At 45.8% G+C, this 27730-nt stretch overlaps 1 protein-coding gene across 1 annotated transcript in view; it reads right to left on the reverse strand.

Moving 5' to 3' along the window:
• Positions 1-27730, reverse strand: part of LOC126474356 (bile salt export pump-like) — a 179905-nt gene that overhangs the window by 61538 nt on the left and 90637 nt on the right. The window contains exons 5-6 of the mRNA XM_050101823.1: positions 13484-13703; positions 10973-11109 (exon numbers count right to left, since the gene is read on the reverse strand). Coding sequence (XP_049957780.1) covers positions 10973-11109; positions 13484-13703 — 357 coding nt within the window. The remainder of the gene's footprint in view (positions 1-10972; positions 11110-13483; positions 13704-27730) is intronic.

Genomic DNA, 27730 nt, shown 5'->3' on the forward strand with positions numbered 1-27730 from the left:
ATGCTGATAGGCTTGTATATTATCGAACCATCAGTATAATATGGCATCGTTGTAAATTTTGACACTAACTGTTTACAGAAGAACAGAGAACATCAGCTTTCGTTCTGGAGAAATGCGGGGATAACTTCACAATACTGATCCTACGACTTATCTTAGAGCACAGACTGAACAAACGCAAACCTACACCTGCGGAATTTGTACATTTAGAAAAGCTTTACATATTTCGCCCATAACACACTCTTTAAAATTCTGAAGCTACCAAGGATAAAATGCAGCGAGCAAAATGTTATGTGGAAAATGTCCACACAGTAGAGTGCAGTTACAAGAATCAAATTAAATGAAAGGGAATCTGTAATTGGGAAGAGTAGGAAGTCTAGCTTGTAACCTATCCTCGATATTATACGATCTATACACTGAGGACAAACAGGAATCTGTGGCGAAATTTGGTAAGGGAATGGAAAAAAATTGAAATCATCGTACTGTGTTATCGGGCAACCTAGGTTTGTTCAGCCGCTAGGTGAAAGTTTTTATATTGGTCAGCGCTTCGTCGACTTGTGCGTCTGATGAAGATGAGATGAAATGATTAGACACCCAGTCCCGAGAGAAAAACGTCTCCGGCCTTCTGAGAGTTGAATCCGAGGCCCCACGATCTAGAGGTAGTGATGGTAACCACTAAACCATGAGCTCCTGATGGTAAGGGAATGAAGTTCATGGAGAAAAAATAAAAACATCAAGCTTTGACAAAAACTCTCTGATTCTGTCAGGGACAGGAAACGACTTAGAAAATTAGTTGAAAGTATTGGACAGCGTCTTGAGAAGAGGTTGTAATGCCCTAGGGAAGTGTGCTGGGATCATTGCTATTCATATTGCTCTTGCAGAACATTTTAGCATGTGGTGCAGGGTAGTAAAATGGTCATTTTTCAAGAGGGAAACCATGTACAGATTGCCGTATACCAGGCTTAAGGGCACAGAACAAACACCATGAGAGGCTGCCACCACACAGGTACAGCCACTAGCTTGGCGCGTCTCAGTTACGAACAAGAGCCTCTAGATGGCACTCACAAATGCGGACCACTTTGTATCGTCCACCTGCGCGTCGTACTCGCTTGCCGATAGTATTGCCAGCCCGCAAAGAGAGCACTGCCAAACGTAGACTGCATTGCTTCCGGCTTGTACTGATGGAGATGTAAATCCTTTCGCTGACAGGGAAAAAACGCAATGCGCCGCGTTCACGCACACAGTTCCGATCCTGCAGTCAGACAGTTCAGTACAGAGCCTGGACTTACAATAAGAAGACGGTGTCTTTGAGAGGAAAACATACCGACTTACCAATCGCTATTTACAGAGCAATAGGACAATCTTGAGTGTCATCATAATTTCATTCAGTCAAAGTGACATTATCATAGGCTGTCAAGAGACTGCAAAGTTATTTAGATTTCATCGTATTAGGTATGGGACATAAAGTGCGCATGCAACTGTACCAAAGTATCATGTTACGTCATTGGAAACCCCGTGCTCGTTTAAATTGTTTACCCTGAACCAAGAAGTTAATCAAGAGGAGCAGATACCTTTAAGGCCAAAGCTGAAACTATTGTGCACAATGTAATGAGTATCATGAAGAAATTATGGTCCTAACTGCGGATCCTAAAGTGGAGAATTGCATAGTATTAAATATGATATTAAAGAGAGGTGTTCATAGAAAGAAGTTTTAAATGAACACATCAATTTATTCAATTAAACACACCGATTAAACGCATTTGACTATTAAAGAACTTCAAACGTTATTACAAAATGTGCCCTGGATCAATTATACCAAGTAAACGCGCTGGTTTTCGGCATTACTTGAAGGCAAATGGGAACATGTTTATTAGAGGCAACTGGCGTTTTAAAATTACTTACGAGCTTCCATTCCAAAGAAGACAAGCGAGTGTCAGCCTGACAGTTAGATTGAGGAACAAACGCGTCTACTAAAGCAATGCTGGAACTGAGACAGATGACCATAATGATCTGAGCAAATGCGGAGCAAGGGTTTTTTCACAATGCCATTGATGCGGTCCAAGGATTGTCTCACAACGCCAGTGCTGCTAATAATGCTCACAATAAATATTCAGCATGAGACGTGCAGGAAGATGTGATTGTGACTGTGTCTTTGTGTTGCAGGGTGAGGGTCGTGTCTCTTTCAACACCAACTCTGGACCTTGATTGGCTGCTAATATGCACGCCATATCCCCACCTCCCTACCTCTGGTCAGTCTATTCGAACCATCTGCGTCTCTGTGCTACAACCAACACCCTATATTCTATTTATATCGTACAGCGTTCTCCCTTGTTCCCGGAAAACAGGACATGACAGCCAATCGCTGAATATGAACATTCAGCCAGCCAATGGTATGATTCCTTTCTGCACAGAAATCCCTTCAAGGAAGTGTGTCATGCTAAAGTGCCAACGACTATCCGATTCGCCCTTCTTTCTTGTGACCCCACAAACATTTTCACTAGTCACGCATTTCTGCACCCAGCGACTACCCTCGCGTCCGAGGCTTTTATTTTTCTGCAAGCCGTGTTTCTTTAGGAAAGCATAAGACTGTTATCTGCTGAAGGCTATCTTCAGAGCATGGGAAAGTGAACCCTTCGGCTTTCACAGAGACAACACCTGAGACTGTACGCCTGTTCGTATGTAAGAAGACGCTTTTTCGTTACATCGGACGCTATTGTGCCTGTCCCAGATCCAGCGTTCTGTCCTGTTCCCACACACGCTCAAAAGTAAAAAAGAAAAGAAGACTCACACCATGTTAAATTTAGTTAATATTTCAATTAGCTACAGTCCAATTCGCTCTTGTAGTTATTATTATCATATTATGCCCCCTCATCGTTCTCTGAGTAGAGTGTTATTGAAAAGGAACATGCCAGATGTCTTGCAAGTTTTCTTCATGACTCTTAATAAATGTTATGTACTTGTATTTCCTTTTCTGCTACCAGCCATATTTGAGTTGAATTAATGGTAACATTCAGTTGCAATATGCATTCAGTTGATATTAACGGTTTAATGGTTTGTTGCCCGTGGGGCATCGAAGTCAGAGAATTATTCGGATATGGTGATGACTTGATGTTCCACATTTGGCTAAGAAACCCAATAAAGCGTCACGACGTGTAATACAGTACAAAAGGGGTTCAACATTTGGACCTCTTACTTGATTGCAGAGTTTCCTGACGTATATAGTGAAAAAATGTGGTTATGCATTCGGTATTTTAGTTGCACCATGGATTCGTGTAAGGAGTCCCTCCACTGATGTTAGCAGGAGCAGCATACACCACAGTCTACGTACTTCCTCACAGAAAGTAGTCAAGAGGTGTAAGATATGGTGACGCTGGTGGCTATGAAACAGGTCCCCCTCGACCAGTCCATCGATGAAGGTATGTGGTGTTCAAGTGGTGCAAAAAATTTGTACTAAAATTAACTGGAGGTCCGTCGTTTTACAGCCACACTATCTTACAAACTCCTTTGGCACATCAACCGAAAGAGTAGGAAAAACATCTCTGAGATCAATAACGTAAGTCGGTCCTGTTACTATGGTAGGCCTTAGATACTGTCCAGTGATCATTCTGTCTATACGTTCACATTGAAGCTTTGTTGCCGGTTAAAGGCGCTGCAGTCTGGAACCGCAAGACCGCTACGGTCGCAGGTTCGAATCCTGCCTCGGGCATGGATGTTTGTGATGTCCTTAGGTTAGTTAGGTTTAACTAGTTCTAAGTTCTAGGGGACTAATGACCTCAGCAGTTGAGTCCCATAGTGCTCAGAGCCATTTGAAGCTTTGTTGGCTACTTCTAACCCCTTGAGTACGCGAATTTTCGTCTGCTTAAATACAAGAGTTGCATTAAGTTCACGATGCCGTTTCGAGTGAACGTGCATTCATAGGTACACAGCACCGTAGGAGGAAATGTTGACTTAGGCACGCAGTGTTGTAAACACCATTGCACAAAGCGTATTAGGCGTTTTTCTCATTTTCGAAGTGTTCCGAAATGAAATGTGTTCTTCCGAGGCAACCATTCGAATCGAACGTGAAAGGCCAGCATTCGCTTTCGGTATCCAATTCCGGAAAAAAATGCAGAATAATTGATATAGTATTCAGAAAGCTTACCATAGGTACATTAAATTTTTCGGTATTACACGGTACTATTGGACGTAAATGAATGTGTAACAAAAACAGAAAACATACCTTGCTGGACATACAAGTCCCAATTTTAGATAACTTCAGCGAGAAACACGTTACTTACTTGCAACTTCGCGGTCAGTGATCGTTGAATAATGAGGGTTATTTCTGTTGAGAAACCTTCCCACACACAATCGTGCAGCTGCTCTAGGGTCATCACCATATTTGCCGTATGCAAGCGGCTTATCGGTCATTTCATTATTTGTATGCTAATCCATTTTGTAATGCTACCAATAACGTTACTGCGCTGGTGCACATCACAACTATCCAGTTACAACGCGAACAAAGGATTACGATAAGATGCAGCGCAAGCTCAGGAATAATATTAGATGCAGTTTGTGAATCCTCTTTATATACCTTGCCTAATTACTAATTAGGCTGCTAAACAAAATCCAGCATCACGCTGACACTATCGCCCTCAAACTTCGACACTCGAAGGCACCCAAGGCGTGCTTTCCCGGTGAGGGGCTGGGCTTCCACTTTAAAAATGAACAATTTGCCATCGCATTAAACATACTAAGTGTTGTCAGTGTTTTTCTGATACTCTCCAGTTGAGCCGCTACTGACCATGTTTTCAGTATCTTCCATTTATCTACAAATCCAGGGCCACCCAAAATTTCAAGGTGTATACGGTGGAATATCAAAGCGTACCAGCAGCACGAACCTCTTGTTCAAATGTGTGTGAAATCTTATGGGACTTAACTGCTAAGGTCATCAGTCCCTAAGCTTACACACTACTTAACCTAAATTATCCTAAGGACAAACACACACACCCATGCCCGAGGGAGGACACGAACCTCCGCCGGGACCAGCCGCACAGTCCATGACTGCAGCGCCCCAGACCGCTCGGCTAATCCCACGCGACACAAACCTCTAAAAATTGAAAACACATAATCTTGAAGACTGTTTCTGCAGAAATGGCAGTAAGTCGCCATACTGAAATGCATTAATATAAAATGAAAAACTAATTCCCTGACGTGATGGTACCATATGAATGAAGTTTTGTTAACGTTATGCAACTTGTACTCTCTAAAATCATATTTACACAATTACACACCTATGGAACAGATCGTATAGGACAACCAATCTAGTTCGCATCCTTTATCTCCAACACAGTTCAGTAACGCACACAGAGACGGCTATTAAGATGTAATGTGCCATTTTAGTCAAGTGACTTACCAGTAAACCTATAGAAGTTAGCTACCAACCTATCACACCTCAAACATTCCTAACGGGGGTGGATCTGGTTTTATTAAGGGCTAGAGTAGTTGATGAACATCTTTGAGAGGACGTTCCGTAATGTGAGAAGTGCGAGGAGGCACATTGATTTTTTGGAGGAGCCTATCTAGTTTACGTCGTAAGATGGAGTAGATGTTCTAGGCGTGTTCTGTAGTGTTCAGTGTTTCCTGAAACAACTCCAGACGTGAACAGTCATTGTAGACTGTGGCTACCTGGGGTCAGTCCTGATTTCGTAGCAGAATTTGCTCTCATCTCTAAACGCCATTTTGCGCCATTCGCCGTCCCTGTCATGTCTTACCCTACATCATTAGAGGCGAGCTGCAGAATGTTCATGTACGAGAAGAAGCCAGGACGACCTACGTCTGAATACGATACAGGGACAAACCGAGTAGCAGGTGCATTTTCCTTGGACTACAACGACTGATACACAAATGACGTCCCAGGACCAGTGAACTGGGCGGTTCTTCGAAGGACCACCCAGAGTCTCACAACAACGCAATACGACCTCATTTAAGTTCAATCATTGGCACCAACTGTGGTCTCAAGGTATGCTCAAAACTACAGACAACAGCTGTTGCAGGTTCAACGTTTCCATGTTCAGTAGATGTTATTTGTGCCATTTGAAGCACAACACCTTGAATCATTGCTTTTTCTGCACTCTGTAAGCGTTCAACGCTAATTATATTTTTATGCCATGTGTTTCGAGGTTTTCAGCATTCATTTTCACCTTGTGTGTATTATCGTGGCGACCGCTACTCACGTCGACTGCTGTGTCCACACACGTTAGTTCCGTTCGCAACATCCATAGATACAGTTGTGCCGCGAATTCAGTGAGTGCACGGCAACAAATGAATGGCGTAAACCGCCAAGTTTGAGTCCGCCGCTTGGAGCGCTGAATAATGTTGTTGCCTACTTCTTGGAGTTATAACTTGTTTTTATGTTTATTCTGTTCCTTGGTTAGCCGGCCGCGGTGGCCGTGCGGTTCTAGCGCTGCAGTCCGGAACCACGGGGCTGCTACGGTCGCAGGTTCGAATCCTGCCTCGGGCATGGATGTGTGTGATGTCCTTAGGTTAGTTAGGTTTAAGTAGTTCTAAGTTCTAGGGGACTGATGACCTAAGATGTTAAGTCCCATAGTGCTCAGAGCCATTTGAACCATTTTTTGTTCCTTGGTTACTGTTTTGTTGTTTACAAGCTACAGACAGCAACTGTTCTTCTTTTTCTGTAATACCAAGTAATAAACCGTTCAAGTATATTCTCAGCGCCTGTTTGAATATTTATTAAGTACGAGTAGCTCCACACGACGAAAATATACCCGTCATTATGATTGTCTTTGCAGCATTAAAAATGTACCTTTTCAAATGTTAATGTGTGATTATTGTTGATTATTGAGTGCCCTTATCTATCACTTGGACATTATCACGAGCTGCCGAGTAGTTTCAGGATCAACTATTCCAGAATATTTGCAGCTGGGGCGTTACAGACCCCTCTCGAGTGTGTAGAAATAAAGAGATTCGATCAGTTCAATTAGATTCACTGAAATGAATGAATGAAGAAGACTAAATCAATGAAGACATGATGACATGAAGTGATATCAGCAACAGCCTATCAGCATTGCTGAACCCATAATTTCACAGAATCCCCATTCATTTCATTTCGATTAATTTAATTCAGTTAATATACATCCCTTGTGGCCACTTACCCGTCGATTTCTTGTCCCCAGTGGTGCTGTTTCCCCATCTCTGGTGGGAAAGCCTCTGGCAGTAATGTTCCAGAGTCAAAGAAGGAAACATCAGTGAGTCACACGTGCCAGCTTGCTCAGATAGCATAGTCGTTAAGGTGATTGCTCGCGAAAAGCACGAAACTCTGTTCCAAGTACAGGTCTGGCACAAACTTTCACTATTCACGAGATATCAAAGATCGTGAACATTGGCCCAAGCAGAGACAGAAGAAACCAAAACAAACTTGGCTTTAAGGTTAAAAACAGTTGTCGTATTCTCTCGCACAAGGTTTTGTATGTCTGTCAACTGGCGGCGATGATATTCCAACAGTGGGCAGCGGTATGGAGGTGGGATCGGTTAGTCGTCTCGATACGATGTAGAACGTTATCACTGAGCCGCGCAGCAACAGAGGCAGCCGAAAGACGCGCCTCAGATAGGTAAACCCTTCGTTTCCCGGCCGCTTTAAACAGGCATAAAGCACCCGGAAAGCAGTTCGCATGATGCCCTCCTTTATCCACCGTTCAAGTATTGTGTTAACTATTTTGATTTGAACGGATTTCAGTTTAGATGCAAATGGGACTATTTGCTCGTTGTTTACGACGGACTTGGTATCGGTTCTGGAGCTTATCGGATTGCTACTTGCTTGAAGGAGCCGCGCATCGCCACTTCCCAGCTTGCACCGTTTGTGAACATTTTCCGTACGAGTTTGAACGTTACTAGGAGCACGTTGTAGCGGGACTCGACTACCGTGTACATGAGGAACAATTTGTGTTGTTCCCAGTGGGATACAAAAGAACAGACCAATGGTGGTGCCGAATGCTGGTGAAAATTTTAAGGAAGCTCGTGCCCATCTCAATGCCGTGGCCTTAGTAGGCCGAAATTGCTATATAAGCGGTTTTCTTTTTGTCAATGTTGATTTCCTATACATGACAGATGGCGGAGAGTAGTAAACTTTTGTTGTTTCCAGGCAGATATCTCAGTAGGCTGGCAGTGGGGAACAAGGAGCCCCAACTAGGAATATTTGAGAGGGGATTTCCAGTTCGGGTATTCTCCTGATGACCAAGGAAAACATGGCAGAAATCTTGGCCGTAAGCAGGGTGTTGGAACTATACTGACGACAAAAAGAGAGAGAGAGAGAGTACGTCAACGCTAAGAACGAGTTGTGGGAAACAACACGAAAGTTGGTAGGTATGTTTCTACACCTGCAAGATGTGTCCATTCAAATTTCGCGCCAGTTGCATACGAGAGGCGTTAATAGCGCCGCTATGAGAATTCAGATCAGGTTTGCTTTAAATACATGCTGTAACAATCATGGGCGTTAGTTACCCTTGAGATAGGATATGGTCCGTTGATGTCAGTCAAGAATGACTCTCTCTCTCTTTCCAAGCATTAATCCCGGCTTGCCGGGTCTACTGTTTTGCTGCATCTCCTCCATTTCTCCCTATCGTTGACATCTTCTGGTCTTAAGCTAACAACGTGCATGTCTCGCCTAACGTTGTCAGTGCATCTCTTTGCCGGTCTTCCTGGTGTCTTGTTCCTCCTGGGTAGATGTGGAGTGCTGTTTTTGCAACTGAGTTGTCTTGCTTTCTCATGACGTGGCCGTACCAGCGGAGACGGGCTTCCCTCACTTTGTCGGTGATCGGCGTGACACAAAACCTCTGCCGGACGTCTGTATTTTTTACGTGGTCATATCGTGTCAGCCCCATGGACCATGGAAGCATCTTCATCTCCACGGTGTGTAAAATTTGCTCCTGTTGTTTCGTCATAGATTGACACTCAGTCCCATACATTGCTGCTGGGCGTACCATGATCTTATATACTTTTGCCTTTAGATACTGAGGCATCTTTTTATCGCAGAGGACTCCAGTGACCTGTCTCAACTTGAGCCAAGCTGCATTCACCCTCATCCGAGTAACAAGAGTTGTGTCGCAGTCTGAAGTGACGACAGACCCTAGGTACTTAAAATGCATGGTCTTCTGCAGGTCTTCTTCGCCGATACTATGATTATAAGGCGGTTATCAACACCTCATTGAATTTCAACGAGATCGAGTAACAGGGTTACGAGAAGTTGGATGTTTCTTCTGCAATACTCCAGAAAGACTTGGCAGGAATGTAGCTACTGTACATGACTGCTGACAGCGGCAGTCATGAGAATATACGGTCGCAAGAAAACAGGGCTCCGGATGCAGACGTGGCACTACCGAGAGGGAAGACCATCATCTTCCGCGTATGGCTCTGGCGAGTCATAGAGCAGCAATTTGAGCAGTGACGCAACGAACTGTTACAAATCGGTTACAGCTCCGAGACAGACGCCCTGTAGTGTGCATTTAACTGACCCGAAACCACCGCCATTTGCAACCTCAATGGCTTTAAGCGGGAGCTCACTGGAGGGCAGGTTGGAAGTCTGTTGTATTTTCTGATGAAAGCTGGTTCCGCCTCGGTGCTGGTTAGAAGGGAGTCAGTTGAGGGCTTGCATCCATCCGGCCTGTGTGCTAGACACACTGGACCTACAAAATGGTTCAAATGGCTCTGAGCACTATGCAATTTAACTTCTGAGGTCATCAGTCGCCTAGAACTTAGAACTAATTAAACCTAACTAATCTAAGAACATCACACACATCCAGGCCCGAGGCAGGATTCGAACATGCGACCGTAGCGGTCGCTCGGCTCCAGACTGTAGCGCCTAGAACCGCACGGTCACTCCGGCCGGCCTTTACCTACACCTGTAGTTATGTTCTGGGGTGCACTCTCGTGCAGGAGACTCTAGTTGTTATCCGGTTTGTAGGTCAATCTGATGGTTCGACCTGTTTTTCCAACGGGATAACTCTTGACCACATACCGCTTTGTATTCAACCATGTTCTACGAGTGCCGACATGTTGCTTGGCCCACTTGATCACCAGATCTGTCTCCAATCGAGCGCATATGGGACATAATCGGACGACAACTCCAGCGTCATTCACAAACAGCATTAACCGTCCCTGTATTGGCTCTGAGCACTACGGGACTTAACTTCTGAGGTCATCTGTCCCCTGGAACTTAGAACTACTTAAACCTAACTAACCTAAGGACATCACACACACCCATGCCCGAGGCAGGATTCTAACCTGCGACCGTAGCGGTGGCGCGGTTCCAGACTGTAGCGCCTAGAACCGCTCGGCCACCCCGGCCGGCCCGTCCCTGTATTGACCGATCAAGTGCAACAAGCATGTGACTCCATTCCACAAACTAACATCCGGCATCTGTACGACTCAATGATTGGACAGTTGCACGCTTGCATTCAACATTCTGGCGGTTACACCGGTTGTTAATGAACTAACATGTCCCATTTCAGGTAATGGTGGTAAGTTCCTATGGGACCAAACTACTGAGGTCATCGGTCCCTAGGCTAACACACTATTTAATCTAACTTAAACTAACTTATGCTAAGGACAACACACACACCCATGCCCGAGAGAGGACTCGAACCTACGACGGGGGGAGCTGCGCGGACCGTGACAATGCGCCCTAGTTCGCGCGGCTACCACGCGCCGCTCATTTCTCATTTACAACGGCTTATCTCGTGCTTACATTAACTGGTGATCTTGCTACGTTAATCACTTAGCTAGACAATTTTATTATCGAAAATCCATTACTTATATTACTTATTTTTTGGTGTTGCGATTTTTTTTCCGTCGGTGTATTTTAATCTACTTCTGAGCCATTGCTGTCTACTGTCCCATACAAAAATTGAAATTTTGTATAAATGTCTATCTGTATGTTAAGCAGCGTTGAATGAGGACGACAGTTGAGTACTCCGGTACTCACTTCGAGGCGGGCACTGCGCCCTAGTGCTGCAAGAACGCCGACCTCCTCGACGCCCAGGTCGCTGCTTGCACGTCGTCGGTGGGGCTCCTGCTCAGCTTGGAGGGGGCAGGGGCCCAGCTCTGACGCTGCAGGCTCAACTGTGTACAATCAGAATCAAACTGTGATCGCTCAACTTCAACTTGCTGTTCGATCACACTGCGAATGAATGCATGGTATGAACACCTAACGGATTACCTCAAAACTCATAACATCCGTGATAAATATCAGTCAGGCTTTCGAAAGCGCCACAGTACAACAACTGCATTAATCAAAGTAACTGATGACATTAAACATGCTATGGACAGACGTGAAGCTACCATCCTAACACTGCTTGACTTTAGCAAGGCTTTTGATACAGTTGACTTTGATATATTACTAATTAAAATGAAACAGCTGAATTTCTCAAACAGCGCAATACACTGGTTCGACAGCTACCTCAAAAACAGAAGTCAACAAGTCATTTGTGGGTCGGAGAAGTCATCATGGAAAAATGTGCGCTCTGGAGTTCCCCAAGGCTCCGTCCTTGGTCCATTACTCTTCTCACTGTACATTAATGATATTTCTTCAGTGATTCACTCCTGCAACTACCATCTATATGCCGACGACATCCAACTGTACATAAGTGCAAGCCCCAAGAACATTGCTGACGCAGTAGCGAGTATGAACGCAGATCTTTGCAGTGTTTCTCGATGGGCACAGAACCTAGGTCTGAAACTAAACCCCAAGAAATCCCAGGTCATTCTTATATCTCATCCAAAGTTAATCAGCCGGTACTTTCGCGAAACAGTCCCTCAAATACTCCTTAATGGTACCCAACTACCGTACCAAAAAACAGTAAAAGACCTTGGAATACTCTTGGATGAACACCTAAACTGGGAAGAACATACAGTCACAGCTTGCCGGAAATCGCTCTCCTCCCTACATGCAATCCAAAAATTTAGAATAATATTTCCAGCTCATGTTAAACAAAAATTAGTCCAAACACTAGTCTTGCCTACTCTTTACTATTGTGATGTAGTTCAACACGGCACAAATAGTGAAATTCGAGATGCCTCAAGCTAGTGATGAATGCTTGCGTTAGATATGTGTGCAATATACGGTTGTATGACCATATCAGTCCTTCATACTCCCAGCTAGGTTGGATACGCCCACATAAGGCACGCGATCTCCACACGATGTGATTACTTCATCGATTTCTTAGCCACTGGTGCCCCCAATACTTATCTTCTCACATTAAACACCTATCATTATTCCACAACCGCAATACCAGATCGGATACGTCTAGCATCTTGGCTGTACTTTTACGTAACACAAAATCTTTCTCCGTGTCATTCTCCATCTCAGCCATACGACTATGGAACGCGCTCCCCTGTGATCTCCGTCTTATCCAGAACCACTCAACATTCCAGAGGGAACTCAAAACTTACATATTAGGGACGGTATAGCCACCATTGTTGTGCCCCTCTCATCTCTTTCTTTCTCCTCTCCATCATAGCTTCGAATTTTACCATTCTATTTCTCTGCCTCTAACCTAGCTACCTCTTCTATATCTCTTTCACCCCATTCTATCGACCGAGCGGGGTGGCGCAGTGGTTAGACACTGGACTCGCATTCGGGAGGACGACGGTTCAATCCCGCGTCCGGCCATCCTGATTTAGGTTTTCCGTGATTTCCCTAAATCACTCCAGGCAAATGCCGGGATGGTTCCTCTGAAAGGGCACGGCCGACTTCCTTCCTAATCCTTCCCTAATCCGATGAGACCGATGACCACGCTATCTGGTCTCCTTCCCCCAACCAACCAACCATTCTATCGTCTTATGTCTCTGCTCGATGAGAATAACTCACAAGCTGCAAGAACATAACGAGAAAATACCCAACTAGCAATAGGACTGACATTCATAAAAGAAAAGCATGTTTACTTTGATATACATAGTCATTACTATTATTATTATTATTCTTGATTGTTATAATTATTTTTTGATTGTTATGATTATCATTGTACTGCTGTTATAATCTCTATTTTTTTCTTTAATATTAATACTGTATAACACGATATGTGTCCTTAATGTTCTGTACAAACTGAAATTCGTTCAATCTGAGTATGCCAGGTTAGGTGTAAGAGAGGGCCTCTTGCCAGGTAAAATAAGTGCAAAAATAAATAAATAAATAAATGAGCGAACAGCAAATTTCCTTATTTAAAGGTACACTCCAAAATTCCAAAAACCCGTACAATAACAATAAGTAAATACACCGACTTTCATAAATTGGGAGAAAATAACGAGGACAATCGGAAAATGGAATACGTAAAGCAACTGTTACGAATCTCGACTGTGTTCCTACGTATACTCCTAGATATATAATCCGAAAGGAGGGTATTCTTTGTGGAAAACCTGTTCATTGAAGGTTTAGTTGGCGTACAATCAGCCGCACGTTAGTGTCTGTCCCACCCCTAGCGACTAGGGAGGCACCCACATTCGTCAATGGTGTCGTCCTCTTCAGCATCAACGGCGTCGACGCTTCTCGCCTCGGCGGCGCGGCGTAGAGCCTGGAAGAGCCACTGGCGCTGCCTGAGCAGTTCCAGGAGCGAGCCCTCCTCCACCGCCACGCCGGACTCCAGCACAACGATGTGCGACGCCGACTCCAGCGTCTTCTGGCGCGATGTCACCACCACCACCGTACACTCCGGCCGAGCCTGTAGTTACAAGCACGTGTGAAAGGTACCAATTACAGGTAAGCCAACGAGTGTCGACCCGTTTACATGCCCTAATCAACTGCAGAGCAACAGGTCTTGTCGATCGTTTACTCTGTCGTGCTTATTTCACTTCGAATTTAAAAAGGAAGCGTCCGTTCCTTGACAGTACATAAGCTAACTACTAACTATGATATTGCCTTACTGGCCAAAGACTTCGCTGAGCTCCAAAACTTAGTTACAGAGCTTGCATCGGAATGTCAGCTGGTTGGCTTGAACATGAACCTTTCCAAAACAAAAGTAATGTCCAACAAATGGGTCCCAGCTGGAGATGTGAAAGTCAAGGACAGTCTATTAGAAGAGGTCAGTGAGTATGTTTACCTTGGCCAGATTATAAATATGAAGGGAGACATAAGGCCAGAAATCTATCGACGCATCAAGCTTGGCTGGCAAGCATTTGGGAAGAATTCAACAGTATTCAGATCAAAAATGCCAGTAAATCTGAAGAAAGCAGTGCTTGATCGATGCATTCTTCCTGTGATGACGTATGGCTGCGAGACATGGACACTGAATTCATTTACAAAATGGAAACTTAGGACAGCACAGAGAGCCATGGAGAGATCAGTGCTGGGCTATACAAGAAAGGACAGCAAAAGGGCAGATGACATCCGGTCTGTGACGAAGGTTAACGACATCTTAGAGACAGTAGGTTCCTTGAAATGGCAGTGGGCTGGCCACGTCGCAAGAAGAAAAAACAACAGATGGACGAAGCTAGTACTTGTGTGGAGTCCGAGAGAGCACCAGAGGCCTAGAGGAAGACCACCAGACAGATGGGACAAAGACATCAGGAAGATCACTGGTAACACCTGGCAGAGAACTGCCCAAGACCGTCCCACTTGGAGAAGACTGCTGAAAGCCTACCTGAATCCACGACTTCTTCTTCCGTGTGTATTTGCTTTTAGGAAGCTTTAATTGTCGAGTGCTATTAATAGTTCCATAGATTTCGTGTTTGTTTTGAATACAGTCAGAGAGAGTCCCTTTAGTCAACCATAGTGCCAGTAGTGCTAGTGTTTGTTTTCAATACAGTCCAGAGACAGGTAGTGCTATTTTCATTGTTTTCTACAAGAAGTGGCAAGCAACCACAGTTTAGTCAATAAACAGCCGCCTTTAGTGAATTAGCAGTCTAGTTAAAGGTTGATTGACTCTCTTCAGTAAATTGATTCCTTAGGATGGATAGGATGTGTGACTGCTGTGTACGGACGCAGGGGGAGCTGGCCACTGTTCGCGAACAGCTGAGCGTGTTGATGGCCGCGGTCAGCCGTCTTCAGGCTGCTGCCTCGGAGTGTAGCGGCAGTGGGGAGTCTGGTGCGTCGCAAGGTACACCCCAGGTGTTCCATGCTTCACCCACTGTCCCTGCTGTCGAGACATCTTCGCGTGTACAGGGCGCGGTTGGGCCACCTTCTCCCCAAGGGGAGTGGCGGGTTCAGCGGCGTTCGCGGCGCACGAGGCGGAGGGTCAATGTGGAGGTTGGCCGTGTGGCATCGCCCGCTCTGCCTGTGAGTGGACATGTGGCTGCTCCTTCAGCAAGGTCCGAGCAGGCACATGGGGGGAGGGGTTTATTAGTTATTGGGAGCTCCAACGTTAGGCGGGTGATGGAGCCCCTTAGGGAAATAGCGGGAAGGTCGGGGAAGAAGGCCAGTGTTCACTCTGTCTGCTTGCCGGAGGGTCTCATCCGAGATGTGGAGGAGGCCCTACCGGCGGCGATAGAGAGCACTGGGTGCACCCGACTGCGAATTGTTGCTCATGTCGGCACCAATTCCTGCCGTCTGGGTTCAGAGGTCATCCTCAGTTCGTACAGGTGGTTGGCGGAATTGGTGAAGGCGGAAAGCCTCGCTCGCGGGATGAAATCAGAGCTAACTATTTGTAGTATCGTTCCCAGAACCGATCGCGGTCCTCTGGTTTGGAGCCGAATGGAAGGCTTAAACCAGAGGCTCAGACGATTCTGCGGAGATCTGGGGTGCAAATTTCTCGACCTCCGCTATCGGGTGGAGAAATGTAGGGTCCCCCTGAATAGGTCAGGCATGCACTACACACCGGAAGCGGCTACAAGGGTAGCGGAGTACGTGTGGAATGCACATGGTTTTTTTTAGGTTAGATACTTCCCTCCCTAGGCTCGACAAGACGCCTCCTGAGACGCCGCAAGGTAGGAGTAGGCAAAATGCAACAGGGAATAACAATATTAATGTGCTAATAGTAAACTGCAGGAGCGTCTACAGAAAGATCCCAGAATTGCTCTCATTAATAAACGGTCACAACGCCCATAGGGACAGAAAGTTGGCTGAAACCAGACGTAAACAGTAATGAAATCCTAAACTCAGATTGGAATGTATACCGCACAGACAGGCTGGACAGTGAAGGGGGAGGCGTGTTTATAGCGATAAGAAGTGCAATAGTATCGAAGGAAATTGACGGAGATCCGAAATGTGAAATGATTTGGGTGAAGGTCACGGTTAAAGCAGGCTCAGACATGGTAATTGGATGTCTCTATAGGCCCCCTGGCTCAGCAGCTTTTGTGGCTGAGCACCTGAAGGATAATTTGGAAAATATTTCGAGTAGATTTCCCCACCATGTTATAGTTCTGGGTGGAGATTTTAATTTGCCGGATATAGACTGGGAGACTCAGACGTTCATAACGGGTGGCAGGGACAAAGAATCCAGTGAAATTTTTTTAAGTGCTTTATCTGAAAACTACCTTGAGCAGTTAAACAGAGAACCGACTCGTGGCGATAACAAATTAGACCTTCTGGTGACAAACAGACCCGAACTATTTGATAAAGTTAACGCAGAACAGGGAATCAGCGATCATAAAGCGGTTACGGCATCGATGATTTCAGCCATAAATAGGAATATTAAAAAGGGTAGGAAGATTTTTCTGTTTAGAAAAAGTGACAAAAAGCAGATTTCAGAGTACCTGTTGGCTCAACACAAAAGTTTTGTCTCAAGTACAGATAGTGTTGAGGATCAGTGGACAAAGTTCAAAACCGTCGTACATAATGCGTTAGATGAGTATGTGCCAAGCAAGATTGTAAGAGATGGAAAAGAGCCACCGTGATACAACAACCGAGTTAGAAAACTGCTGCGGAAGCAAAGGGAACTTCACAGCAAACATAAACATAGCCAAAGCCTTGCAGACAAACAAAAATTACGCGAAGCGAAATGTAGTGTGAGGAGGGCTATGCGAGAGGCGTTCAATGAATTCGAAAGTAAAGTTCTATGTACTGACTTGGCAGAAAATCCTAAGAAATTTTGGTCTTATGTCAAAGCGGTAGGTGGGTCAAAACAAAATGTCCAGACAATCTGTGACCAAAATGGTACTGAAACAGAGGATGACAGACTAAAGGCCGAAATACTAAATGTCTTTTTCCAAAGTTGTTTCACAGAGGAAGATTGCACTGTAGTTCCTTCTCTAGATTGTCGCACAGATGACAAAATGGTAGATATCGAAATAGACGACAGAGGGATAGAGAAACAATTCAAATTGCTCAAAAGAGGAAAGGCCTCTGGACCTGATGGGATACCAGTTCAATTTTACACAGAGTACGCGAAGGAACTTGCCCCCCTTCTTGCAGCGGTGTACCGTAGGTCTCTAGAATAGCGTAGCGTTCCAAAGGATTGGAAAAGGGCACAGGTCATCCCCGTTTTCAAGAAGGGACGTCGAGCAGATGTGCAGAACTATAGACCTATATCTCTAACGTCGATCAGTTGTAGAATTTTGGAACACGTATTGTGTTCGAGTATAATGACTTTTCTGGAGACAAGAAATCTACTCTGTAGGAATCAGCATGGGTTTCGAAAAAGACGGTCATGTGAAACCCAGCTCGCGCTATTCGTCCACGAGACTCAGAGGACCATAGACACGGGTTCACAGGTAGATGCCGTGTTTCTTGACTTCCGCAAGGCGTTCGATACAGTTCCCCACAGTCGTTTAATGAACAAAGTAAGAGCATATGGACTATCAGACCAATTGTGTGATTGGATTGAGGATTTCCTAGATAACAGGACGCAGCATGTCATTCTCGATGGAGAGAAGTCTTCCGAAGTAAGAGTGATTTCAGGTGTGCCGCAGGGGAGTGTCATAGGACCGTTGCTATTCACAATATACATAAATGACCTTGTGGATGACATCGGAAGTTCACTGAGGCTTTTTGCGGATGATGCTGTGGTGTATCGAGAGGTTGTAACAATGGAAAATTGTACTGAAATGCAGGAGGATCTGCAGCGAATTGACGCATGGTGCAGGGAATGGCAATTGAATCTCAATGTAGACAAGTGTAATGTGCTGCGAATACACAGAAAGATAGATCCTTTATCATTTAGCTACAAAATAGCAGGTCAGCAACTGGAAGCAGTTAATACCATAAATTACCTGGGAGTACGCATTAGGAGTGATTTAAAATGGAATGATCATATAATGTTGATCGTCGGTAAAGCAGATGCCAGACTGAGATTCATTGGAAGAATCCTAAGGAAATGCAATCCGAAAACAAGGGAAGTAGGTGACAGTACGCTTGTTCGCCCACTGCTTGAATACTGCTCACCAGTGTGGGATCCGTACCAGATAGGTTTGATAGAAGAGATAGAGAACATCCAACGGAGAGCAGCGCGCTTCGTTACAGGATCATTTAGTAATCGCGAAAGCGTTACGGAGATGATAGATAAACTCCAGTGGAAGACTCTGCAGGAGAGACGCTCAGTAGCTTGGTACGGGCTTTTGTTAAAGTTTCGAGAACATACCTTCACCGAAGAGTCAAGCAGTATATTGCTCCCTCCTACATATATCTCGCGAAGAGACCATGAGGATAAAATCAGAGAGATTAGAGCCCACACAGAGGCATACCGACAATCCTTCTTTCCACGAACAATACGAGACTGGAATAGAAGGGAGAACCGATAGAGGTACTCAAGGTACCCTCCGCCACACACCGTCAGGTGGCTTGCGGAGTATAGATGTAGATGTAGAAGAGGCCACATCATTTAATGATTGAATTGGCTGATGATGATGATGATGAGTTATAGATTACGTTGATAGAGTTCCATTTAGCTAATATCTCCCACAAACCTATTAATTAGGAGGCTATACACAGGCGTCCATAGAAAGTTATGCAAAGGGGGCAAGATTTTAAAATAGCCGTTTCTAATACCAGGTTCAAATGGCTCTGAGCACTATGGGACTTAACATCTATGGTCATCAGTCCCCTAAAACTTAGAACTACTTAAACCTAACTAACCTAAGGACATCACACAACACCCAGTCATCAGGAGGCAGAGAAAATCCTTGACCCCGCCGGGAATCGAACCCGGGAACCCGGGCGTGGGAAGCGAGAACGCTACCGCACGACCACGAGCTGCGGACTAATACCAGGAAACTTGAGAAATTCCTGTTGATTATTAACAAAAATAACCAACAAATACGAGAGTGAGTCAAATGAAAACCTTAAATTTGTAATAACAAATCGATATTTCGCGCAATTATCCTGTAATTTGGTAAGCGTGCTACAAACAGTGTGCAGAATTTCTTGTAGGTGGCAGCATAGTGCAGATGCACACATACCATCGCAGTATCAGTATAAAGATGGCTGCCCCATTTGCGACCTCCACCAGGGAAGAACAGCGTTCTGTTATTCGGTTTTTGCGTGGTGAAGCTGCGAAACCTATTGAAATTCATCTACGAATGAAGGTTCAGTACGGTGATGCGTTTGTCACAGCAGCAAGTCTACGAATGGAGTAGGAAGTTCGCAAATGGTGTGACTTCAGTGGAAGATTCTCCTCATCCAGGTCAGAACATTGCAGCAGTTGAAGCCATAGTGAAAGAAAACCGCCAAGTGACTGAATGACATTGCAGCATGTTTAGAGATTAGTCATGGGTCAGCACACCACATTGTGCATGATGTGCTCCAGTTTCACAAAGTGTCTGCAAGATGGGTGCCACGGCAGCTGGCTCCTGAAATGGGAGAACGACGTGTTGATGCTTGTGAAGAACTTCTTCGGCGCTTTGAACGAGAAGGTGATGGCTTCCTTGCAAGAATCGTTACTGGGGACGAAACCTGGGTTCACTTCCACCAGCCGGAAACGAAGAGAGCGAGCAAGGAATGGCGCCGTTCCTCATCACCAAAACCAAAGAAGTTTCGAACGGAACCATCAGCAGGGAAGGTTATGCTGACTCTCTTTTGGGACGAAAAAGGTGTCATTTTGGAGCATTACACGCCTAGAGGGACCACTGTCACCAGTGCATCTTACACATATCTCCTAAAAAATCATCTGCGGCCTGCAATCAAATCAAAGCGACGTGGATTGCCGTCAGCAGGTGTCCTTTTGCAACGTGACAATGCAAGGCCCCACGCTGCCCGTATAACAGTTGCAACAATCATAGACCTGCATTTTGAGTGTCTTCCTCATCCACCATACTCACCAGACCTTTCCCCAAGTGATATCCATACGTTTGGATCACTCAAAGACGCAATGGGAGAAAAGAAGTTCCGTTCTGATGAAGAGGTACGCCACGCGGTGCATGAGTCGTTGGGCGGACTACCAAAAGAATTTCTTTCTAAAGGAATTTATGCACTTTGTAAGCGCTGGAGGACTTGCATTGAGCGTGGGGGAGATTATGTTGAAAAGTGATACAGATTTGTGCCACTTCTGCACAGTAAATAATATTTTTTTTTTAAATTTAAGGTTTTCATTTGACTCACCCTCGTACACTGCTCAGCCAGAGTATTATGACAACCTGCCTAACAGACGGTATATCCATCTTTGGCGCCGATAACAGGGGTGACGTGTCGAGGCATGGAAGCAATGAGGCCTTTGAAAGTCTCGGGAGGGAGTTGGCACAACGTCTGCATATCCAAGTCACCTAATTGCCGTACATTCCATGCAAGGGAGGCTTGAGCTCTGACGCCACGTTCAATCACATCCCACATGTGTTCAGTCGGTTTCAGATATGGAGAGTTGGGGGGCAGCACATCAAGTGGAACTCGCCACTGTGTTCCTCAAACCACTCCATCACACTCCTGGCCTTATGACATGGTGCATTATGTTGTCGAAAAATGCCACTGCTGTTGGGAGAGGCGATCGTCATGACGGGTTGTACATGGTCTATGATCAGCGTACGATACTCCTTGGCCGTCATTGAGCCTTGGACGAACTCCACTAGACACGTGAATGTTTCCCAGAGCACAATGGAGCCACCACCTGCTTGTCTCCATCCCATAGTACAGGTGTCTAGGAGCTATTCCCTTGGAAGACAGCGGATTCGCTCCCTCCCATCGGCATGATGAAGAAGTTATCGGGATTCAGAGACTATGCAAAGCTCTTCCGCTGTTAAATGCCGATGTCATTGTGTTAACACTGGCACTTGCATGGGTCGCTGGCTGCGGAGGCCCATCGTTTGGAGTATTCAATGCAACGAGTGTTCAGACACACTTGTACTCTGCCCAGCATTAAAGTCTGATGTTAGTTCTTCCACAGTTCGCCGCCTGTCCTGTTTTACCATCTGCCCAGCCTACGGCATCCAACATCTGTAATGAGGCGTGGTCGCTCAACTCCACAACGTCTTGCAAAACAATCACAAACTGCCTGGTACGATCGACACTTCACAGCCTAGGACTCAACCAAGAAGACTGCATATTGTGCTGCGTTGCACCCTATGGAATTTGAGACGATCCAATTTCTTGGATTGAAGATCTCCACCATGATTTTTCAGGACTTTTTCCTCCCTTCTAGCACACAAAATGGCGTTTTCCGGTATTTTCTTGTTTCAAATGGTTCAAATGGCTCTGAGCACTATGGGACTGAACATCTGTGGTCATCAGTCCCCTAGAACTTAGAACTACTTAAACCTAAGTAACCTAAAGACATCACACACATCCATGCCCGAGGCAGGATTCGAACCTGCGGCCGTAGCGGTCACGCGGTTCCAGACTGAAGCGCCTAGAACCGCACCGCCACACCGGCCGGCTTTCTTGTTTCACTTGATGCTCTTAGTTCCATAGATGAAGTACAGATTGCTTCCTTCAGAGTCTACTACAATCACACTGCCATTGTAAAACTAAATGTTGTTTCATCAGTGATGGGTCTTCCTTGATCACAGGCAAATGGTAAACTACTATTGCGATTAAATTGTTCAGCAATAGGAGGAGAGTGTGTCCCTGTGGGAATTTGGGACGAATGTTGGGTGGGTACATTGCAGCCATGTTAATGCTAGGAACAGGCGCCAGAATTCACGTGCGCCAACGTTTTGGGACGGTTCATTTCGCCGGCCGCGGTGGCCGAGCAGTTCTAGGCGCTTCAGTCCGGAACCGCGCGACTGCTACAGTCGCAGGTTCGAATCCTGCCTCGGTCATGGATGTGTGTGATGTCCTTAGGTCAGTTAGGTTTAAGTAGTTCTAAGTTCTAGGGAACTGATGACCTCTGAAGTTAAGCCCCACAGTGCTCAGAGCCATTTGAACCATTTTGATGGTTCATTTCTGGAGCTCGGTAAGGAGTTGTCGCTAATCTCATAGGGATACGACGCCGCAATTTATTTTTACGTACTCGACGCGTGAACTACGGACGGCAGTTATTGCATTCAACAATTCGCTGCTCTGACTTAACATAATTGCTTCCAGCTACTGTGTGTAATAAACTCGAATAGGAGAGAGAATATGAACATTTACCTCCTTCAACAACAACAGAATAGTTAATTACTAAATCACAGACTGCACAGAGCGATCGCGCTGTAGCAAGGCAGCGCTCCAAGTAGCAGGTGCGCGATTCCTTTACATTCGGTGGCGATCAGCTGATCGTGCATGCCAAAAGTGCGATCTCACACAGTCGCCACACCAGTCCCCCAAGGAGAAGTGAAGATCATCAGCGTTCACGAGGTTCGGCATAGTCTCGGAATCTTGAAGGAAAATGTACATGACGGCCAGAGAGCATTTGTCTTAGTGGATGTGGCACAGGAGACTGAGAGGTGGCCAATCGCTTTCCGAAGACAGTAGAGGCAGATAGGCGGGCGACATGTCTAGAGAGTAGTGAGAGAGTTTTCTAACATGTATGCAGGCTTTACGCAATCGATGGAAATGGTGTACAGTTTGCGGGTGATTAAAATGTCCAACGTCTTGTCATGATGAGCCAGGACCTGTTCAGTTTAAGGAGTAGTGAGTGCTGGTCTGAAGTCATCTCCACGGAACATGGTATGAGTACTGTTTAACAACTCCTTGCGCACAAATGTTGGGTGTGAGTCATGACGTGATGCTGGCCGGGGCCAGATTTGAGGGATATGCTCCCTCAGCTGCGCAATAAAATCTGGCAAATGCGAATCGTCCCCCGTCGAGCAGCGTATATCGACAAATTCCCCTCGCCCATACGTGCCAGCAGAAATCCGCAGCCGGCCAGAGTGGCCGAGCGGTTCTAGGCGCTACAGTCTGGAGCCGCGCGACCGCTACGGTCGCAGGTTCGAATCTTGCCTCGGGCATGGATGTGTGTGATGTCCTTAGGTTAGTTAGGTTTAAGTAGTTCTAAGTTCTAGGGGACTGATGACCTCAGCAGTTAAGTCCCATAGTGCTCAGAGCCATTTGAGCCAAGAACTCCGCAAGCGCATTTTTCACGGCGCTCACTACCTCTGTCAGCCAGGAATCAGGGGAACCGCTAAACGTGCACGTTTACGAGTCTGAACTGAAAGCTTGTCTCAGTATCTTTGATTAAGTCGCACGGTTCCTGATCAGATTGTTGCACACTGGACAGGCATAGGATGTCAACAGTTTCCGTGATGGCACCGACTAGTGACAAGCAGTCAGCTGTTATTCAGCCCTGAGGCATGTTGGGTATCCGTCGAAAATTGTGGTACAAACTCAAGTTGGTTGAATTGTCTCGGCGACCATTTGTCATTGCTTTGGTGGAAGGCGTACATGAGGGTTTTATGGTCTGTATATATTGTAAATACTCTTGATTCCAATTGTACGCGGAAATATCTCACCGCTGCGTAAATGGGCAACAAATTTCTGTCGTACGCAATCCATCGTTGTTGCGCGGGCGTTTGCTTGTGTGAGAAAAAGGTGAGGAGTTGCCATGTCTCATTTACATACTGCTGGGGAGCAACCCCAAAGACTGTCTGGCTAGTGCCAGGTGTGCATCTGCCGCCGGATGAGCGAGGATGCAGCGTCGGCAGTGCTCTTTTTGGCAGCTTCGAACACATCGATCATCACCGGTGTCCAATGCATGCATGACTGCTTTGCCTTTTGCTTTTGGACCAGCCAGTGCAGCTGTAAGCGGCTCCTGCAGTTCAGCTGCCTGTGGCAGGTGGCAGCGTTTGCTGTTAGTGGGCGCGGATATTTAAATATGGCCTCGACTTTCTCTGGTAAGAGGCATGATCCCTCCAATGAAATTTTTTGGCCCAAGAAAGTTATTCCACGTTGACCGAACATACACTTAGAAACATTCAGGGCGATAGTGTTTGCAGCCAGGCTCTCATGACTTCCTTGAGATGACACTCGTGTTCCTCCGATGTTTATGAAAAGACGAGGATATCGTCCAAGTACACGGAACAATTCGATAAACCTCGTAGCACTGGGTCTATAAATCTCTACCACGTTTGCGTCGAGTTCTTCGGGTCAAAGATCATAAATGAACATTCAAATAGGCCAAAAGGTGTTATAATAGCGGTTTTGAGAATGTCTCGTTCGGCAAAAGGAATCTAGGTGTATGCCTTGGCACAATAAAGGACGCTGAACACTTGTTTTCCGCTTATGGCGTAATTGTAGTCTTTCAAATGTGGCACAAGGTAAAGGTCAGGGATGGTCCTAGCAGTTAAGACACGGTAATCACCACATGGCCGCCACGCACCATTCTTCTTGGGCACGAGATGGACGGATGACAACCATGGACTGCTGGAGAGGTGAACGATGCCTTCGGCCAGTGTGGTGTCAAATTTCACTTTCAGCCATCTGGGCCTACTTGACACCAGGGGAGCTACTGTGGTATTGGTATAATGGACAGGATCACAGCACATCTGTTGCGGACCCGGGAGGCCTTGTGGGCGACGAGAACTGGTCGAGTAGTTTGGTGTACTCTCCTTCTGCAACCTGGATGACCTTGGCGTACCAGCCGACGGCGTGGCGTCGGAACCTGGCCATAGGCAGCTCAGTGACAGTGTCCAGCAAGCAGGGTAAGCGACGTCTGGGAGCAGGCGGTAGTACACTAGGAGATCCGCCCCAAGTATCGGCTGTTCCATGTCTGCGACGACTAAATTCCATGGTATGGACGTTACAATCCCAGATGTAGTTCCACACGCCAACATTCTGCAGTTTGTCGCTGGGTGGAAGTTATGCAGCTACTCTCTTGGTAAAATACTCAAGTCTGATCTTATGTCGACCAAATATTCGCACGGCAGATTACGTTTATGCGCTTAGTCATCAAACCACTAATGGTACCAGCATATGTTACAACACAGGCGGAACACCATGGCCGGTACATGCGCAGACGGCAGGTCACGTGTGAGGAGAGCCGTAGTGGTGGGAGTGACGGGCAGGTGGCACAAGTGGGAAGAGCCATAGTGGTGGGAGATACGGGCAGGTAGCACGTGTGGGAAGAGCTGTAGTGGTGGGAGTTACGGGCAGGTGGCACATGTGGGAAGAGCCATAGTGATGGGAGTTTGGAATTCCTCTGTGATGGTCCGGATGGATATCAGCTTATTACACATTACGAACCTCTTCAACTGTCGGCGGTCAGTCAACAGACGAGGTCGGCCTGTAAGCTTTTGTGCTGTACGTGTGCCTTCAAGTTTCCACTTCACTATCACATCGGAAACAAGTGGACCTAGGGATGTTTAGGAGTGTGGAAATCTCGCGTACAGACGTATGACACAAGTGACACCCAATCACCTGACCACGTTCGAAGTCCTTGAGTTCCGCAGAGCGACCCATTCTGCTCTCTCACGATGTCTAATAACTACTGAGGTCGCTGATATGGAGTACCTCGCAGGAGGCAGCAGCACAATGCACCTAATACGAAAAACGTACGTTTTTGTGGGTGTCCGGATAACTTTGGTCACATAGTTTACATAGAATCAAAATATTAAATTAAACAGGCAAATAAAAGTGGTAAGTGCTTCAATATTACAAAAAAATTACAAGTATTCTCCTATAGATTCTAATTTTTTTGAAATTATCTTCAAAAATCATATTGTAATCGGAGATTATCCTCTGTTTGGGCATTACGAATAGTCAGTCCTAAAGGGTAAAAACTGAGGTTTAAGAACGCTGTTAAAAGCGCTAATTTCTTCCTTTTTTAAGGGATACAAACAGATAAAGGTGTAAGGTGGCGCATGATAGGTGACCGATGCGCAGTGATCGGTTTTCGTCGAAAGCGCTGGACGAGTTCATTCGTTTGCCCAGAAGGGGAGGCCGACAAGCGTGTGCCACCTGTCGGCCGGTCGGCGATGGCAGAACCGACGCACACGCCCTGCAATCTTCCTCAAACGATTTTACAGAAAATACTCAGTAAAAAATTTCATTTTTGCTTTATTTGTAGCTTTATACACGGAAGCGCCAAAGGAACTGGTAGAGGCATACATATTCAAATACAGAGATATGTAAACAGTCGCTGCGTTCGACAGTGTCTATATAAGCAAGTGTTTGCCGCAGTTTTTAGATCGGTTACTGCTGCTACAATGGCAGATTATAAACATTTAAGCGAGTTTGAACGTGGTGTTATAGTCGGCGCACGACCGCTTGGACACAGCATCTCCGAGGTAGCAATGAAGTGGGGATTTTCCCGTACGACCATTTCGCGAGTGTACCGTGAATATCAGGAATCCGATAAAACATCAAAATGTGGCCGAAAAAAGATCCTGCAAGAACGGGACCAACGATGACAGAGAAGACTCGTTCAGGGTAACAGAAGTGCACACCTTCCGCAAATTGCTGCAGTTTTCAATGCTGGGCCAAAACAAGTGTCAGTATGCGAACCATTCAACGAAACATTATCGATACGGGCTTTCGGAGCCGAAAGCTCACTCGTTTATCTTTGACGACACAGAGCTTTACGCCTCGCCTGGACCAGTCAACTCTGACATTGGACTGTTGATGACTGGCTCTAAACACTATGGGACTTAACATCTGAGGCCATCAGTCCCCTAGACTTAGAACTACTTAAACCTAACTAACCTAAGAACATCACACACATCCATGCCTGAGACAGGATTCGAACCTGCGACTGTAGCAGCAGCGCGGTTCCGGACTGAAGCGCCTAGAACCGCTCGGTCACAACGGCCGGCTGTTGATGACTGAAAACATGTCGCCTGATCGGAGGAGTATCGTTTCAAATTGTATAGAGCAGATGGACATATACGGGTATGGGGACAACCTTATGAATCCTTGGACCCTGCATGTCTGCAGGGGACTGTTCAGTCTGGTGGAAGCTCTTTAATGGTGTGGGGCGTGTGCGGTTGTAGTGATATGGGACACCTTGCGGCGACGCGGTTCCTTTCGTCCTTCACCTGCTCCTACCAGTGAACTCACAGCAAATGGCCGGTAGGAAAGCCGAGCAGAAACCTACCGTACTGCAACTCGCACCAGGCTGCATACAACGTAATTATTCCAAGAATCGGGAAAAGGTCTTAATTTTGAATGAAAGGTGGAAACACTAGCAAAACTTCGGTATATCCTGAACCTTGATAATGTACACGTTCTCGGCCAATCCCGTGTTAATCTTGCAAATTGAAATGCTGTGCTCCGACTACATAGACTGCTGTAAGCATTTTATATCTCCAAGAGAAAAGACACGCGAAGAATATTCGGTTCTGATTGGTAAATTTTCTTTAAGGCCTATAGAAAAACATTATTCTCCCTCGTTAGTCCGCGCTTTTCATGACTAATCAACAAATAACACACTTTCGAACTGTACTTTTTCCCGAAATAAATATTTAGCATTCTGATATTTCGTTTATACTTTACGTTATTAATTATTTTCGTTTGCACTCGAACTAGCTTTCCTTT

Source organism: Schistocerca serialis, chromosome 4, assembly GCF_023864345.2.
Source record: "Schistocerca serialis cubense isolate TAMUIC-IGC-003099 chromosome 4, iqSchSeri2.2, whole genome shotgun sequence".
NCBI classification, from domain to species: domain Eukaryota; kingdom Metazoa; phylum Arthropoda; class Insecta; order Orthoptera; family Acrididae; genus Schistocerca; species Schistocerca serialis.